Here is a 1752-nt window from a genome sequence, read left to right as displayed (position 1 = left end):
TTATTTTATATAATATTTAATATTATATAATATTACTTTATAGAGAATAAAACTGATAATTATTTAATTTTTTAAATATGAGTTAATTTAATAATGCGAGTGTGAAATACATAAAAAATATATTAAAAATTATAATATATTACAAGATTTTATATTATATATAGGTGTCTTATCACCTGAGGGCTATTGCAGACCATTCGATTCCAATGGAAACGGTTATTCGCGTAGCGAAGCAGTGGCAATAGTATACCTTCAAAAGGCAAAAAGTGCGAAGAGAATTTATGCTATATGTCCGCATATAAAATTAAACAGCGACGGTTACAAAGAAGAAGGAATAACATATCCATCCTTGCTAATGCAAAGTACTTTATTAAAGGAATGTTACAATGAATGCGGAATACTGACATCTTGCTTGGATTACATTGAAACACATGGTACCGGTACCAAAGTTGGCGATCCACAGGAAGTCACTGCTATCTATAACAGTTTGTGTAAAAATAGAAAAACTCCATTAATGATCGGTTCCGTAAAATCCAATCTTGGTCATGGTGAACCTGCAAGTGGTTTTATTCAAATCGCTAAGGTAAAACAAGTGTGGCTGCCATTTTTATTTATTATTATAAAATTTGCTTTTATTTTACGCCCAATGATTTTTCAATCACATATATACACGTATATGTATATGTACAAACAAAAAAGACTTATTTTTTTATAAAAATTATTCGGTAAGCCACAATATTGACTGCGTTCCACTTAACGCTCACATCGCTCGTGGAATTATTTCATCCTTGTCGTTTATCGAATTAAACAAGGATAAACGATGCTCACGAGCGTTGCGAGCGTTAAGTGGAATGCAGCTATTGTATATACAAAGATTTATTAAATGATATTGTGAGAATCATTTATTAAATTCAACCATCATTGAAATCAATGTAATAATGATATTATATGGTACTTAATGACACTTATGATACTTAATTCATAGTTATTAAGCCAATGACTATTTAGTTATGTAGGTGCTACCATCGATTCTATTATCATTTCTGACTGGAATATTACTTCCAATTAATTCAAATTAATAATAATAAAGAAAAATGTAAAAAGATTTTCAAAACGGTAAAAAATTTTTCATGCAGGAATATATTTAAATATAAATAAATATACTTAAATATTCATAAACATGTGTGAAAAATTTTTTACCATTTTGAAAATCTTTTTATATTCTTCTTTATTTGATTAATTTGAATATTGGAATTGATATCCCAGTCAAAAATGATAATGAAATCGACATCGAATTGATATCGAATTTGATGGAAATAAATCGCTGAAATCGCCGAAATCTATGTCAATTGACTCATTTCAGTATGAATTATATCAATTGACATAGATTTCAGCGATTTTCAATGATTTCAGCAATTTATTTCTACCAGGGTATTTATATATACTCATGCATAAAAAATTGTTTACCTGAAATTGATTTCGGACTAATATATAAAAACCAATTTCAGTATTCCTTAATGTATATGAAAGAGAAAAATAACATTTATGATATTGTATTAGGAAGGATAGAGAAAATTATTAAAATAATAAACTATTAGATATATTATAAAACACAAATAACACATGCGATACTATTTTTCAAGTTTCTTATTCTTGTGTAATTGTGCAAAGTGTAATGCATATATTTATGCTTATTTTCAAATGCATATTACACGCAAGCCTATACACAATCATTTTTAATATAAACAAATA

General features: G+C 27.2%; 1 protein-coding gene across 1 annotated transcript in view; it reads left to right on the top strand.

The window, feature by feature from the left end:
• Window positions 1–1752, top strand: part of LOC108691722 (fatty acid synthase-like) — an 11707-nt gene that overhangs the window by 1333 nt on the left and 8622 nt on the right. The window contains exon 4 of the mRNA XM_018199587.1: window positions 165–583. Coding sequence (XP_018055076.1) covers window positions 165–583 — 419 coding nt within the window. The remainder of the gene's footprint in view (window positions 1–164; window positions 584–1752) is intronic.

Source organism: Atta colombica, unplaced genomic scaffold (genome assembly GCF_001594045.1).
Source record: "Atta colombica isolate Treedump-2 unplaced genomic scaffold, Acol1.0 scaffold51, whole genome shotgun sequence".
NCBI lineage: Eukaryota > Metazoa > Arthropoda > Insecta > Hymenoptera > Formicidae > Atta > Atta colombica.
Note: the sequence above shows the minus strand (reverse complement) of the source record. Positions and strands in the feature narration are given on the sequence as shown.